We start from the raw sequence: 14,820 nt of genomic DNA, 5'->3' as shown, positions 1-14,820 counted from the left end.
AAAGTAGTGATGGGCAGATGAAGCCTCATGAAGCACTGAAGCTTTTCATCCAATTGGTTCACCCCAACGCGAAGCTTCTTGAAGCTTCATTTGCTCTAGCAGGACACCTACTGGACGTAAAAATATTAGTTGGCATGAATTTGAAGAGTGTGGCATTTTGCACACAGCCTGTAAATGTCAACAACAAAAGGAGTGTGTAAAACATCTATATTGTAGTGATGGCAGTATACTGTGTATATTTATACTGGCAGTATGGAAAATGATTATTTGCGGCAAAGTTCAAACCGCTTCCTGAACCAGTCACGTGGTACAGCCGGGCAGCGAGGCTTCGGACGTCATCATTTTCAGCTCCTCCCATAAATGAAGCAAGCCTCGATACGCGCTTCGCGGAAACGCCCCCTCCATTACTCGACACACGCTTCGAAGCCTCGATACAGAACGCCACATCACTAGTGCAAAGTATTATTAAAAAGTACAAAATGTTCCACACTGGAAAATCTCAGAGGACGAGGTCGGAAGCCCAAAGTGACACCTGTGCTGGCCAGGAGGACAGTGAGAGAGGTGAAAAGAATCCAAGGATCACCACCGAGGCCATTCTGGTGAATCTGGGCTCTGCTAGTGGCAATTACTCAAGGCAGACAGCCTTGAGAAACGGTTAGCAGACAACATTAATGTTTTGCAGTGACCCAGCCAGAGTCCTGACTTCAATCCAACTGAGAATCTGTGGAGGGAGCGAAAGATCAGGGTGATGGTAAAAAGACCCTCCAATCTGAAAGATGTGGAGCTCGTTGCTAAAGGTGCATGAGCAAAAATAGCTGTGGAGACGTGCAAAACACTGCTCTGTACTTATAGGAAGCGCTTGATTGCAGTAATACCCAATAAAGGCTTTTCTATTGATTATTGAGAAGGGTATGAATAATTCTGGACTTGATACTTTTTGTTCAAATGTAAGTAAAAGCTGAGATTTTTTTCCACAATGATGCCTCTTGTACATAGTCTTATCTTTTGGGAGACACCTGTGTCATTTCCAGTCAAAAAACAAAACAACATTTTGCTGGTTGAATTAAAATAACTTTAAGTCAAAATTTACCAGGGCTATGAATAATTATGTGCTTGACTGTACAAATTGGTGTCAAAAAGAAATAACAATTCAGCAAAGCGTCACACAATGTTAATGTAACTTGAATATTTCAAAAAGAATGTAGCCTACTGGAGGAAACACTGCCCCCTGCACGACCGTCAGTCAGAACAACAACACAGCAGGCTCTCTGACTAACTGCGTACTGAGGGAAGGTCAGTGGTCTGTTTTATAGCGCTTCTCTAACCTGAGCACTCAAACACAACTTCATCTAATGTTCACACTTTGATGGATGCATCAGAGAGCAACTTGGGCTTAGTGTCTCGCTCAAGGAGATTTTGGCATGCATATTAAATCTGCCAGAGATTGAACCACCAACCTTCACTCTGATTTTTTTTTTTTTTTTTTTCAAATCCATCAGCCATCATCAAGCTGCTAAATACATTATATTTGGAGTGGCTGTAGAGCAGTAGATAGAGCAGGTCACCTACTAGCTCTATCTACTGCTCTACAGCCACTCCAAATATAATGTATTTAGCAGCTTGATGATGGCTGATGGATTTAAAAAAAAAAAAAAAAAAAAAAAAAAAAAAAAGTCTTTGTAGGAGTCTATAAAGACTCTACATTGTCTACAGATACTCTGTAAAACATTGGAGTGTCACCTCTCTGGTGAGAAAGGAGCCTGAGTTAGTGCGTGAGGTTGAGAGGTACTGGTTATATATAGTCGGTCTACCTCAACGTATACCTTGGGCTCCAGAACCAGTCTCCTGGAGAGGGGCTGGACTTGCTCTTGGTAAGAGGTGGCGGGCTCAGCTGGATAGTTTAGTATCCCCTCGACTTGCTGCCTGTACATTGGAGTTTTTCCTGGTGGACAAAACTGTTTGTTCCCTGCGCCTCCGGGTCGGGAAACAGGTCCTAACTGTCGTCTGCGCCTATGTGCCGAACAACAGTTCAGAGTACCCGGCCTTCTTGGAGTCACTGAGTGGGGTGCTGGAAAGTGCTCCACCTGGGGACTCTTTCATCCTAATGGAAGACTTCAACACTCATGTGGACAACAGCAATGACACCTGGAGGGAAGTGATGTGAACAGCCTGCCAGATGTGAACCGGAGCAGTGTTCTGTTGAGCAGACTTCTGTGTAAAACGCAACAACCACCATGTTTGAACATAGAGGTGTCCATAAGTGCACGTGGCACCAGGACAGCCCAGGCTGATGATTGATTTTGATTTATGATTGCTTATGTTCCTGTTCCTCTGCACAGGTGTTTTTTAAAAAAAAAGAAAAAAAAAAAAAGAAAAAAAAATCGCGAGTTTACCAGTTACAAAAGCATGTTTTCCTCTTCCTGTAAAAAAAGGAAAAAATATCATTTCATAGATTTTTCAAGTGTGGAGAAAAAGTGAAAACCAATTAATTGTCATTTAATTTATTACCCATAAAGAAAGTTAATTTAAGACATTTACTGATAATTATCAGGGTGATGAATTTTTCAGGTTGATGTTAGGAAAGCTTGGAGTTTTTGTAAAAAAAAAAAAAAAAAAAAAAAAAAAAATTTAACTCGAAGATATTTTCTTTATATATATATGCTGTATACATGCTATATCAGTGCATCCTATGTTTATTATTGGTCTTGAAGAATACCTGTGACAGAATTTTGTTGTAATATTTTAATTAATGATGTAGATTTTTTGCGGTTGCTCCAACTTTTCTGCATTTAAAGATTATATGAAACATCCTTTAAGCAGTTACCCCCGTTTCTACCAGCAGTCCTAAATGTGGTGAATTCAGACAGGTTAATTTAAGATAGAATATGTGGTTATTTATTTATTCGTGTGTTTTTTGTATTGTGTTATTATTTGATGAACATGTTTGACACCCACATCCTCTCGTGGCATTTTTCTTCGTTCCGTGTTGACTTCTTCTTCTTCTTCTTGCGCTGATGTGGCAGTTTTGTCTAAATGGCGACGCCTGTCGGTCAGACCGTGCAACAGCATCCTTAGCACTGGTAGAAGCCGTGGCGACGTCACTGTTTGCGAACAACAATGCTGCGGGTATAGATGCGACTAAGAGGAAGTGCAAACAACCAAAGCAGAGGAAACCACTGCATGTGAGATCCGCTGTCGAGCCTCTGATTAGTTTCTTTACACCGTTCGGAGTCCTTAAAGATCCATTACAGCCGCTGGGAGCGGACACTGGAATTACACCGAGCTTTAGTTTCATCCGCATCCCTTGTCTGTATCAGAGGAAACCATCATCTGCGCCCCCCGGTGACCCAGAAACGAAGCAGTCGTGTGACAGATGGAGAAACAGGCCGGAGGTGCCGGCGCTGGGGACGGTGCAGGGGCGAACAGAAAGCCGTGGGGCTCGCCGACTTGCGGCGCGGCAGCCGGTGATACCCTGGACAGGTAAGCAGGCTCGCTAACGAGAAAACGTGACGTCGATGCCCAGCTTGTTACTTATGCTCGTCTCGCTTTCCCACTGAACACCAGCAACATGAAATATTAGTAGTAGATCACACCTTCATCTCGGCATCGATCCACAGACCAGTGCTTGGGTCAAACTTTCCAACGTGACAAAACACTCATCACGGATGTAGTGTGTTAGCATTTCATCTCAGTGTTATTTGGAACCACAACATACAACACAGTAGCTGACAAAATAATACGGTCACGTGATTAACACAGCATATAGGAAATGCACAGGAATGAGGCGGAATATGGCCACCCAGCCTGCAGACGCCGAGTTACGCATCCGTATCTGCCGCTCAGAGGAAGCGACGTGCAGCGCAGCCACCTGAGGAAGAGATGACGTGGTGACAGAAATGTTACAATGTTGCTCCTGTTAAAACAATGCCGACACTGAAACGTGGGGTTGTGTTGTGCTGGGTAGGAACCATGTTCTTTATGTAGTCTTTATGCTGATGCCTGCTTATCATCCCCCCATTATAGTACTAAAACTGGAGGAAGCGTCACACAGTCGTAACTCCTCCCCCTCAACATTCCAAGACATTCACACCACAAAGCTGCTCCAATCCAGACTGAGTCTGTCAGAGGCACTGGCTTATCTTCTGTCACCGACAAGCTTCATATGAGCTGATATATTGTTCTCGGCTTGATATTCAGGACTGTCATGGAGACCGACCGTATGTCTCCATCACTCAGACAACCGCTGTCAAAGCTCAGGGACAGGACGTTGTACTGTCTGGCTCAGGAGTGGGAGAAAAATCCATACAGCAAAGTATCATCAAATTTTGCATCCAAAAATCAACATTTTATTAAATAAATGAAAAGACTCTGTGAATACTACAAAAGTCTGACTCAGACTGACTGAAGTCACAATGCAGTTTATATCAGAGACAGATTGCATATAATTGGCAACTTCACCCTGTGTAGTTGCAGGCTGGTGTCAGTCTGATGGCCGACTCAGTCCAGCAACATTTCTGGCAGCTTTTAGTGGCAGTGTTGGTTTTCTTAGCAATCATCGTTTGCAGTTGAAATAATATTAGTTATGCATTAATAACATTGTTACTACACAGGGGTTCTGCTCTTTGAGCTGGGGGAACGTTCTCATCTGTAACATGTGGTCAGCTGAACATTGTCCTCACTGACAGAGGATGTTTATCTGTTTAACACATGCATCTTACAGTGATGATGTTAAACGTGAATATAGCCGAATATACGTCAGTTCACTGTTTCACTCTGTGTTCAGTCCAACAGGTTCTCACGTAGAATGGTGTAAACAGCTAATAGCAGCCACAATCTCCAGTCAGATCTCAGGATCAGTCCAACCAGACATTGGGAGCAGGGACATCAAGGTAGATAACACACAGCACACACAGACACACACACTGCTGGCAGTGATTCTCATCCATGTGTATTCTGTAACTAATAGGCTGGGAGAAGACCAGACTTCATGGTAAGTCTCGGAGACGTCTCCATGTGAGCTGCTTTGAGTGTGGGCGCCTAGTTTTGTCTGTTAAGTCCATATGAATGATAAAGTCTGCTGTCATTGTTTAGGGACACTACTGAGCAAGTTATCGACTGCTTCTGTCTGTCAGCGGCCTGCTCTCTGCAACCACCGCTCTGTAGCGAGGCGCATTTTGGCTCATTCATATTGAGTTTTGTCTGTTAGACCTCAGATCAGGCAGAGGTGTAATGTTCTATGTATTGCACATTATATGCAATGTGCTTTATTAACTAGACGATGCTGCTCATATAGATCTGTTATTTAGCAGGGTTTAGCTGTATTGTTTGCAAGTCTAACACATCACACTAGACCTGCAGAGAGAGACCAAACTGTGGCCCCTGGTTGTATAACATTAGATCTTTGCAAACGCTGACGATAAAATATGATAACACCTCACTACATCTTCTACAGCTATTACGTTGCACCTGAGCAATAAGGCTGACCAATATTCAGAGAACTGGAGTTTTCCTTCCCGAAATCCAGATCGGAACCAAACTCTGCTTATAGCTGCTGAGAACTGTGAGCTGAACAGTGTTAGTTGTGTTATTTCTTTGAAAAGTTGCATTTCCAGGAACTTATCACAGTCTTGAGAAATGTAACCAGAGTAGCACAGACTTCACTGTCACCACTGTGGTATGTACACTGTCTGTGAAATGACAAATAGCTCCTGAATGTAAAAAGACACCACTCTGTGCACATCTAATGAAATGTGTGTAGTGAATTCACCTCCACTGTGTCAGATCAAACCCTCCGATTTAAGGCTCACTTCATTAGAACAAAGTTAGAAGCGCAGCTTTCCTGCAGCTTGTCTGAACTTGTATCGGCTGTTTGTCACTTGTTGTCTTTGCTTGAATTTTGAAGCTCATTGTCTGGAGGTTGCTTCTGCGCGCTTGTCTATTTGCATCCTTCTGTTATAAACACAGACTGATGTGCCACACATTAAAGATAACCTTTGGGTTGAACCAGAGTGTCACATTAGTGCTTTCCATTTCATGTCCATGTGGTGTGTTTAACCTCCAGGTGTCCAAGAGGCTGAATCGCAGGGTAAGAGTTGTTGTCCTTTCAACACATTTACAACACAAGTGTACTGCACACACACAGGAGTTTTGTAGCCTGGGATAAAGCAACAGCTGCCTCTTGACTGTGATTCTTGTGATACAGCAAATGTTCAAATTAGACGAATACCTGTAACGGCTCTGAATAAATATTGCATGTGATGCAAATTTGAGCAGTTTGTTACTGTGTGACAGTGTGTAACCAAATCAGCCTCCTGCTGCAGACAGACCAGAGCTGCTGCTGCTCTCTGCTCACTCTACTTCCTGTTTTATCCCTCTCTGCTTTTCTTCATCTTTCTTTTTTCATTCTTAATTAAGTATGAAACTGACTCCACTGCAACAGAGAAAGAAACCAACCAGACAAACTGTAGCGCCTCAATAAGAAAATCTAATTAAAGTGGGGTTTTTTTTGTAACTCGATGTTGTTTGATGAGTGGAGTGGCTGCAAATCAATTTCCCATTGGGGACATTAAAGTTACCAAACAGTGTTTGCATGTGAAGGCCATCACAGTGGTGGGAGCATCAAGCTGTGGGAATAATTCAGTGTTTCTGGAACTGGGAATCATGCCAGTGGGTGGAAGGAATCCTGAATGGATCTGTGAAGCTTCTGAGCAAACCTAGGTCTGGATTGTTATAATAACAATAATAATACATTTTATCTATAGGTGCCTTTAAGAGGCTCAAGGTCACCTTACAATAGCACAAGAACAATCGCAACAATATAAAAAACATGGCAAAATAACATTTAGACATAAGGTAAATAAGAAAAACCAAGCATGACAGTATAAAAGCTGAGCAAGTAAAAATGGACTAAGACAGAGCAGGTGTATGCAATTCTGAATAGATGAGTTTTGAGGTGTGATTTAAAAGTGGTTTGTGGTCAGGAAGTTCTGGTGGAAGTGCATCCAAGTGCATCCACCACACAGGCGGAGCAGAGTGGGGTCGTTAGGCCTGGGGTTCAAGCTTGACAGGAAGTGCTTCTTGGAGCTCTACCAGGGCGCAAAATGCCTGGAATTATTTAGAAAAAAAAGAGATGCCCAAATACACTCCACAGGGTCAAAGGTCACATACTTGTTGTTTTTCAGTGTTTAACAGTTCATCCTTAAAATATTTGTGTTTTTCTCTTATTATCCCTGATAACACTCTTATAGTTTACAGGAGAGCAACACAACTACCAGATGTTGAAAGAAATAGTCGTCCTGACAAAGGGGACAAAAACTCTCAGATGATTTTATGACACTTTTACAGCTGAAACAGCAAAATGATTAAAGGCGGCCGGCTTAACATGATCGATGTTATTAAACCCCAACTTGCTCTTTATTGCATCTGTCAGAGGTAAAACGTGATTGGTGAACGAGGGATGCTTTGAGTGCTCACGTAGAGTCCACATTAGCATCAGGGGAGCTAATATTTTTGACTCTGGTAGGTTTTGTGAAATTAATTTGTTTCTGTGTGAAAGGGGACATAGTGTACACATCCATCATATAAACCTCAGATGTTTGGGAACCCTGTTAAAAACTCCCTGCTGTTTAACAACACTTGGGAAACTTGACAAACCTACTTTAAACATTTTTCATAGACGGCCCAATAATTCTGTGCTCATCTGTTTCACACGAGCTAGACTTTGTTTTGTACTGCCCTCTCAAAGGGAGTGATGCACTTGTGTCGTCACATCTTCAAACACATAACATCTTTCAGTCTATAAGCGTGTCCTTTTACTATATAATCTCTCTCTGTCTCTTTGTCTCACTGTCTTCATGCTGGCTTTTCCCTGCAGCAGGATTCACAGGATGAAGGGCTTTGTTACCATGGAGACATTGACTCTGAGCATCCTTCCAGTGCTTTGGCAAGTCTGTCTCTTACTTTTCTTCAGTTTTCTTGCTCCTCGCTCTGTTGGTCTGCCTGCTTCATCCTTTCCGTTCACTCTTCTTTCCCTTAGTGCTGCTGTGCTATCCTGGCAAAATGACATGTACAACAGTCAGGGAGGGTCTTATAAAAGATGTTACTGATTTGTATTCTTGGAAATGTAGAATGTGTGTGGTAGCCAGGTCCTGATTAAGAATCAGACAAAACATTAAAACCAGTATTGTTGAACAATCATATGACCCCCTATGAGCAGCACTTTGGCGACAGTGGGAAGGAAAAACATCCGGCAGAAAAGGATTATTGTTCTAACACTGATGAGTTTATTTTGCAACAGTAGCAAAATACCTCTCCATTACAGGCTTGATAACGATGTGTCTGCAAGTACTAGCTAGCATAAAACAGGTGTGTAGTGGTCCCACTGAGTGATCTGTGATCTTTGCAGACCCTCCCAGGTCTGAGATACGGAGCACAGGTCAAAATGTTCCAGAACCAGGTTCCTCTGCTCCCTGGAGAGACCATCCAAACTACAGGTACCTTCATTCTTCCTAGTCTCTATGTGTATTGTCCAGTCATACAAATACACCTGTGTAATCAGCGCTTTTCTTTTCCTACAGTCAAGGATGTGATGTACATTTGTCCATTCAGCGGTCTGGTTACTGGGACTTTGACCATCACAGACTACAAGCTGTACTTCATCAGTGTGGAAAAGGTCTGCTAGATTATTAGAAGTGCTGTAGCGCGCTCCATCTGTACCAGTGTGTTCATGTTAGTGTGTCCATTCAGGACTCTCCCTTCATTCTGGATGTGAACCTGGGAGTCATCAGCAGGATCGAATCTATCAGTGTTCCCAACCAAGGAGAGAACAACAAGGGACTGGAGCTGGTCTGCAAGGTACCGCTTTAATACACAAGCAGTCACACAAATGCATGATTATATGTGTTAAAACACGTCATCTAACATCTTATAGGCATTTTTAGTTAACAGCAATAAAAGAAAAACCCAGAAAATGTGCAAATGTCTTATTTTGGCGAGTCTGCTGATTGAGCAGTTTCCTGCTTCATGCTTCAGGACATGAGGAGTCCCAGGTTTGCCTATAAGATGGAGGAGAGCCAGCCGGACGTGGTGGAGGTGCTGACCAAACATGCCTTTCCTCTGTCCCACAGTCTGGTCAGTTTAATTCTCTTGTCCTGTATTTACTGCTTTTAACTGACGTGTCACTCAGATCTGCCTCACAACATCCAGTGACAGATAGCAGACGCAAGCACCAACATACAAAATGATAAAGAGGAGCAAAGGTTGGAGGATAGTGAGGAGTTTGACAGTTAGCTGTAGAAGGCTTTTGGTTAGTCCCATAAGGCAAACTGGTCGTGAGTGAGGGCGGTTATAGTAAAAACTACTGTTTGTCACATCTGCATGACTAATTCTGTAACTGTGACTTCCTCGGGCAGCCCTTGTTTGCCTTCCTGTACAAAGAGCAGTTTCCTGTGGACGGCTGGAAGGTGTATGACCCAGCAGCAGAATACAGACGTCAGGTAACTCCACGGGCGCCGTTACTCTACGACTGACATGTTGCCAGTTAACCTCATTTGTTGCAAAATGTTTCTCTGTTTCTTTTTTAATAGCACTTTTCCAGCATCCTGAACATTTTATGTGTGAACAAGTTACGTGTGTATCAGATTTGTTTTCTACATTATCCAGACTTTGTTTCTTTCCTCTGCTTGCATGTCTTTTGTCAGGGGCTTCCTAATGAGAGCTGGACCATCAGTAAGATAAACAGCACCTACGAGCTATGTGACACGTATCCTTCCATCCTGGTCATCCCCACCAACATCACAGATGAAGACATCAAACGAGTGGCTGTGTTCAGAGCCAAGCACCGTATACCGGTCAGTCTGAGCACAGATCTGAGGCTTTGCTCTTTATCTCAGAGTAGAACGGGAGCAGCTCCCAGTTTGGATTCGAGGGACAGACAGCGTCTCTACTTTTAAGATTAAAGATATAGTTAGGGCTGGATTAGCTGACCCTAAACCTCCCTAATGTTACGCTGCAATAGGCTGCTGCAAGCTTCCCGCGATGTTTGCAGGTTCATTGGCTGATGACTTGTCAGTTAGCCATACATCTTGCTTTGTAACTTTAGTATTTATGGGAACACACAAAATGAATGTTAGTTTAGATTGTGTCCGAGCTGTTTCCTCATGCTGTGCTCAGTGTGTTTGGCTCGCTTGAACTGGTCTTGCTCTTCCTGCTTGCAGGTCTTGTCCTGGATCCACCCGGAGTCTCAGGCCACCATCGTACGCTGTAGCCAGCCGCTAGTTGGGCCGTCAGACCGTCGCTGTAAAGAAGACGAACGCTTTCTCCAAATCATCATGGACGCCAACGCTCAGTCCCACAAGCTCACCATCTTTGATGCCCGACAGAGCAGCGTGGCCATCACCAACAAGGTGCAACACAGAGCGTTTTAACCACGCTGCTATAGAGACATGCTTCTTCATCACTGCTCACCCTTACATCACTTATTAACACGGAAATCTCTCTTTTTCTTTTGGACTCCTCCGCTGCCTCCATCACATGCAGGGAAAGGATGGAGGGTATGAAAGCGAGAGTTTCTACCCCAATGTAGAGCTAAACTTCCTGGAAATTCCAAACATTCATGTGATGAGGGAGTCTCTCAGGAAGATGAAGGATGTCGTTTATCCTACCATAGACGAAGCCCACTGGCACTCCTTTATCGACCAGACGCACTGGCTGGAGTACATACGGGTAAACTACACAAACGCACGCCAGCCACATAAAAGAAGGAACAAGCTGTTTCCTTATGCAAAGAATAGATCTTAACCACACGGCCCTGCTGTGTTTAGCTGTTATTAGCAGGAGCAGCAAAGGTAGCTGATAAGCTGGAGTCTGGGAAGACGTCGGTGGTGGTTCACTGCAGCGACGGCTGGGACAGGACAGCCCAGCTTACCTCTCTGGCCATGCTGATGCTGGACAGTTACTATCGCACACTGAGAGGCTTCCAGGTTACACACACCAAGTACACACTCCAAACCTCATCTTTGCATGTAGTAACGTACTAAACATATATATGCTTGTGTTTGCAGGTTTTAGTGGAGAAGGAGTGGATTAGTTTTGGACACAAGTTTGCTGCTGTAAGAGTCTGCTACATATAATATTTGTTGCTTTGCTTTATATCCCTATTTTTTACATAACAACATAACAATCTGGCATCAACATGCAGTCATTTACATAGTTACCTGGAATGAAGTACATTCACGAGCCTTTGCTTTTCATGTACACGCTCAAGTGTCGCTGCATATGTAAACAAGTTAGAGGTGCTGTAATGCATTTGCTTCACATGCAGAGATTCCGAGTCCAGGAGGAGAAATACTTACGAGAAGATCTGTCATAAAAATCTGCACCATATTAAATATGCATGCCTTGTTATTAAGGAAGCTTTTAGTTGTATATGAGAAAGCAAATGATACGACTCAACATCAGGCATTCTTTACCTCGCCAGCTCCACAGTTAGAAGTCTGTCAGATAGTTTGCAAAATTAATTAATAATACTAATTAATAATTTGAAAATAGGGCAGGAAACTGAACGGCAAATGCAGAGCAAAGGAAAAATTGATATGTTTTATATTTTAGATTCCATCCTTTGCTTTGTTGGCAGCGCTGCAAACCCTCGGCCTTCTCTCAGTGAGCTTCATGCTGTCGTCACCTGACGTGTTTCCCCTCACAGGTGAGCCTGTCAGGGCTCATTTGTGGAATTTCTTGCCTTCTTAATGAGGTTGGGACCATCAGGTGTGTTGTGCAGCAGTCAGGTTGGTGCACAGCTGACAGCCATATTTGACAACTGTCAGAATTCATATTATGGTGAGAACCAATCAGCTGAGAGAAACAACAGCCCATCATTACTTTAAGAACTGAAGGTCAGTCAGGCTGTAAAACTGCTAAAACTTTGAATGTGTCCCCAAGTGCTGTCACAAAAACCATCAAGACCACGATGAAACTGTCTCACATGAGGACGCCCCAGGAAAGGAAGAGCAGGAGTCCCCTCTGCTGCTGAGGATACATTCATCCGAGTCACCAGCCTCAGAAATCACAAGTTAACAGCAGCTCAGATCAGAGCCCAGATAGATGCCACACAGAGCTCCAGTAGCAGACACATCTCTACATGTTCAGAGGAGACTGTGTGAATCAGGCTTTTATGGTCAAACAGCTGCTGAGAAACACAAGGAGTGGACATTAGACCAGAGGACATCTGTGCTTTGGTCTGATGGGTCCAAATCTGAGATCTTTGGTTCCACCTGCCGAGTCTTTGTGCGATGCAGAAATGAAGGCCTCCACAGTCACCTGACCTAAACCCAGTGTGGATGGTTTGGGATGAGATGGAGCTCAGAGTGAAGGCAAAGGACCAACAAGTGCTCAGCATCTCTGGGAACTCCTTCAAGACTGTTGGAAACCGTTTCAGGAGACGACCTCATGAAGCTCATGGCGAGAACGCCAAGAGGGAGCAAAGCAGGAATCAAAGCAAAGGCTGTTTGGAAGAATCTGAAATATCAAACATGTTCTGAGTTATTTCACACTTTTCTGTTATTACAGAATTCCACATGTGTTCATTCATAGTTCTGATGCCTTCAGTGAGAATCTACAGTGTAAACACTCATGAAAATAAAGGAACAACATCCATACTTTTGACTGGTTGTATATTTCTGTGTAAAAGCTCAGAAATGATGCAGGAGTCTAGTTTCATATTAAACATATCAGATGTAAGAAATATGAAGATTTGAAACGACGTCAGGCAGGCTGAACAAATGCTTATAACTACTTTTCCCCTGTGTTAAAGCGCGTGGGCCACGGTGATGAGAACCATGCTAACTCAGAGCGCTCGCCTCTGTTCGTCCAGTTTATCGACTGCGTCTGGCAGATGACTCGACAGGTCGGTCCTGGACTCCAGCTTCAACAGCACATCGTGTTCGTTTCTTGATTCCAGGAGTTGGCATGTATGTCTTTGTGTGTACGTATTTACATCATTTCTCTGACTCGTTCTGAACGCAGTTCCCAGCAGCCTTTGAGTTCAATGAGCTCTTCCTGATCACCGTGCTGGACCATCTGTACAGCTGTCTGTTTGGTACATTCCTCTACAGCAGTGAACAGGAGCGGGCCAACCAGGTATGTTCGTGTCCTGATGCAACAGGGTCATAGAAGCTGTTTCAGCTGAAAGTCTAACTTTGTTTTGTGCAGGAGGTTCCAGCCAAGACTGTGTCTCTCTGGTCGTACATCAACAGGTACGTTAATGACCTCGCTGGTTATGTTAAGCGTGAGTGGACAAGATTACTGAAAGGTTTTGACTGGTTGATGCTGTTACCTGACAGCCAGCCCGAGGACTTCACCAACCCCTTCTACGTGGACTATGAAAACCACGTTCTCTACCCGATGGTTTCGCCCAGACACCTGGAGCTTTGGACCAGTTACTATGCCCGCTGGAACCCACGCATGAGGCCACAGGTACGCAGGTGGTAGCTGGTGAAGGAGTCTGGTTAGGGCTGAGATGTTCACCACAGATAAATGTTACCAGAAAACAACAGGTAACAGAAACAAGATCTACAAGAAAGCTCTCATGATGGATTTAGTCATCCATCCACCCGCTTCTGCTTCTCCTTGTCAGGGTCGCGGGCTGATCAATTATTGATTCATGTACTAACAGGAACCGAGCAACAGAGACCGTATGGTTACATTGTGACCTTGGTTCTCTGAGTAAGAATCTCTGGAGAGTGGAGTCTCGATATGATAGAGAACTAATGTCTAAGTTCTATATTTCACTGTTTTACTCTTTGGTGCAGTTGTGGATGTTATTTTTGTGGCTCAGCTGCAGGGGAGGGTGGAGCAGTGGGTTCAGGGGAAGCTGAGCCACACAGCTGCTCTCAGTCACCTGGTCATGCCGGGACACGGGACCTGATGAGAGAAGGGAAGATAAAATTTTGATCAAATAATCCCAGACGAAGGAGCTTATTTTTTATAATACAGAGAAGAAAACATCTTCTTTTCTATTCAGTTCTGGCTGCTTATCTCCTGATGGTGTTGGAGTTCACTCACAAACAGCAGACACTCAGACAGAGCTCACAGTAAGAGTCTCAGCTGTGCCGAGCTGAGTCTACTGAGGACTGCTGGAGAAAGACTGTAGCTCCTCACGCTGTGATTGTGTTTCAGGTACCAGTGCACCAGACTCTGAAGGATCTGCTGATCCTGAGAGCAGAGCTCCAGAGGAGGGTGGAGGAGCTGCAAAGAGAGGCTTCATCCCACTCCCTGTCGTCCTCCTCGGACCACTCCCCGACACACACCGCAGGAACCCCGCTGCACACGGCTGTCTGACAGGGACGGCCACACATGACTGCTTTTGTGTGTTTTAACAAAGTTACACCAAAATACTAATTGACTGATATTTTTATCAACATTTCCATTTGAGAAAAATAAAATAACTCCTCGAGATATTTGTAAAATTAAAAAGCATTTAGAAAATGTTTTAAACTAGACCTAACTGAAGCGTCCTGTTAACTATATTTATATTATTTTTATTGCACTTCACAAGAGCATGGATTTTTTCTACTGTTCAACCAAAGCATGTTAGAAAACATGTTAATATAAAGTGATTTGGGTTCATTTTCTTGTTGCACTCTGTGGATGTTGCACCAGTTCAACCTTAAAACTAATTATGTGAATGCAAAGCATGAAAAATAAAAAGTTATTCTTATTCAGAGTTTGTGGTTTAAGGCTCTACGTGCAGATTTTTATATGATGTGTTGTTGTTTTAGGGCTCTGCTGCTCTGACGAGTCACATGCACTGCTGAACACGCTCCA

General features: G+C 43.7%; 1 protein-coding gene across 1 annotated transcript; it reads left to right on the top strand.

Annotated features, from left to right (window-relative positions):
• Positions 1 to 3,148: 3,148 nt before the first annotated feature.
• LOC146634568 (phosphatidylinositol-3,5-bisphosphate 3-phosphatase MTMR2-like) lies at positions 3,149 to 14,444 on the top strand. Its single transcript, XM_085350441.1, has 19 exons — positions 3,149 to 3,480; positions 4,784 to 4,889; positions 4,967 to 4,990; positions 6,062 to 6,085; positions 8,405 to 8,492; positions 8,577 to 8,671; positions 8,746 to 8,853; positions 9,031 to 9,129; positions 9,411 to 9,494; positions 9,699 to 9,848; positions 10,215 to 10,403; positions 10,537 to 10,722; positions 10,821 to 10,979; positions 11,061 to 11,108; positions 12,809 to 12,901; positions 13,021 to 13,134; positions 13,207 to 13,250; positions 13,338 to 13,470; positions 14,173 to 14,444. Exons 1-19 carry the CDS (start codon positions 3,374 to 3,376, stop codon positions 14,332 to 14,334), a joined length of 2,013 nt encoding a protein of 670 aa, XP_085206567.1. The 5' UTR covers positions 3,149 to 3,373; the 3' UTR covers positions 14,335 to 14,444.
• The last annotated feature ends 376 nt before the right edge of the window (positions 14,445 to 14,820 follow it).

This window comes from Diplotaxodon limnothrissa, linkage group LG3, assembly GCF_057381915.1.
Source record: "Diplotaxodon limnothrissa isolate DT_005_m linkage group LG3, D_limnothrissa_male_GT1.1, whole genome shotgun sequence".
NCBI classification, from domain to species: Eukaryota; Metazoa; Chordata; class Actinopteri; order Cichliformes; family Cichlidae; genus Diplotaxodon; species Diplotaxodon limnothrissa.
This window is presented reverse-complemented; position numbering and strand designations above follow the sequence as displayed.